Source organism: Austrofundulus limnaeus, unplaced genomic scaffold (genome assembly GCF_001266775.1).
Source record: "Austrofundulus limnaeus strain Quisiro unplaced genomic scaffold, Austrofundulus_limnaeus-1.0 Scaffold1372, whole genome shotgun sequence".
NCBI lineage: Eukaryota > Metazoa > Chordata > Actinopteri > Cyprinodontiformes > Rivulidae > Austrofundulus > Austrofundulus limnaeus.
The window spans coordinates 25,412-26,566 of NW_013953774.1; the positions used below are offsets into that span (position 1 = coordinate 25,412).

Consider the following 1,155-nt stretch of genomic DNA (forward strand, 5'->3'; position numbering starts at 1 on the left):
TTATAACATAGATCAAAAGTTTAAAATGTGCCGAAATTTGATGTAAAACGTTTAAAATCTGACTAAAACAACAAATGCTGTATTTTGATTTTATTTTATTTGAAAAACTAAAATGACTAAATAAATGAATGGGATCTGGTGTGACGCGCTATGAACTGAACTCGGAACTCTTCGGATTTATTCGGGTTTGTGACGAAGGCGGAATATTTAAGTAAACCCGTCACATTTTGGACCAGAAAAGGCTGAAGGAGCGGGCCGGGTCGTTGTCTTGGCTCGGTTCGGCCTCAACATTCAATGACAGTAAATAATCGGAACCAGGCTCGGCCGCTGACCTGGGACTCGCTGGCTCCGGGGAGAGTCCAGCTCCACTGCCGGGACCGCCTGAGTCAGTCTGAAGGATCGGCTTAGACGGTTCGCTCTCGGTGCTCTGGTCCTYCGTGGTTCCGACCCAGAATCTGCCACCCGAACGGGAGGCTCGAGCTTCGCCTGGTACCGGTTCATGGTGTCCGGACCACAGACCGTGGGTCCTGTCGGGGAACTCCGCTCAGTTATTGACAGTCCACCGTAGTTTGAACCGTCCCGCCATCTTTTCTCCTTCCCAGAAGTCCCTTCGGTGGTGCGTTCAGGTGCAGCAAAGCTGAGGGACAATCTGTCTGCTGTTTTCTTTTCTTTTCTTTTCTTTTCTTTTCTTTTCTTTTCTTTTCTTTTCTTTTCTTTTCTTTTCTTTTCTTTTGTCTTGTCCATTTTTATCATTTATCATTTAAAAAATGTAAACATGTTTTATTGTACTTAAATCTCAGACCCTATTAATGTTTACAAATACAAAAATAAAACAAATTTAACAAAATATTGTCTCAATTTTTTGATGACTGCGATACGCTGGGATTTACCAGTGAAGGACAAATACAGCATTGTTCTGTTCAGTGGCGCCTGGGGGGGGGGTTGGGGTTAGGGTTACCCAAAAATCACCAAAACTAATATCTATAACAGAAATTATTGATGTGTTTGTAAAAATGACAAATTGAAAACTATGGTAATATAAAGCTATGGATTCACCAACAGATGTTGAATTTGTATCCATCCATACATCCATTTATATGTTCTTCCATCCATCCATCCATCCATCCATTTTCTTCCACCTATCCGGGGTCGGGT

At 42.3% G+C, this 1,155-nt stretch overlaps 1 protein-coding gene across 1 annotated transcript in view; it reads right to left on the reverse strand.

The window, feature by feature from the left end:
• Nucleotides 1-674, reverse strand: part of etaa1a (ETAA1 activator of ATR kinase a) — a gene marked incomplete in the record, with an annotated part of 5,196 nt that extends 4,522 nt beyond the window's left edge. Inside the window, 1 exon segment of the mRNA XM_014032072.1 lies at nucleotides 333-674. Coding sequence (XP_013887526.1) covers nucleotides 333-501 — 169 coding nt within the window.
• Nucleotides 675-1,155: the final 481 nt, after the last annotated feature.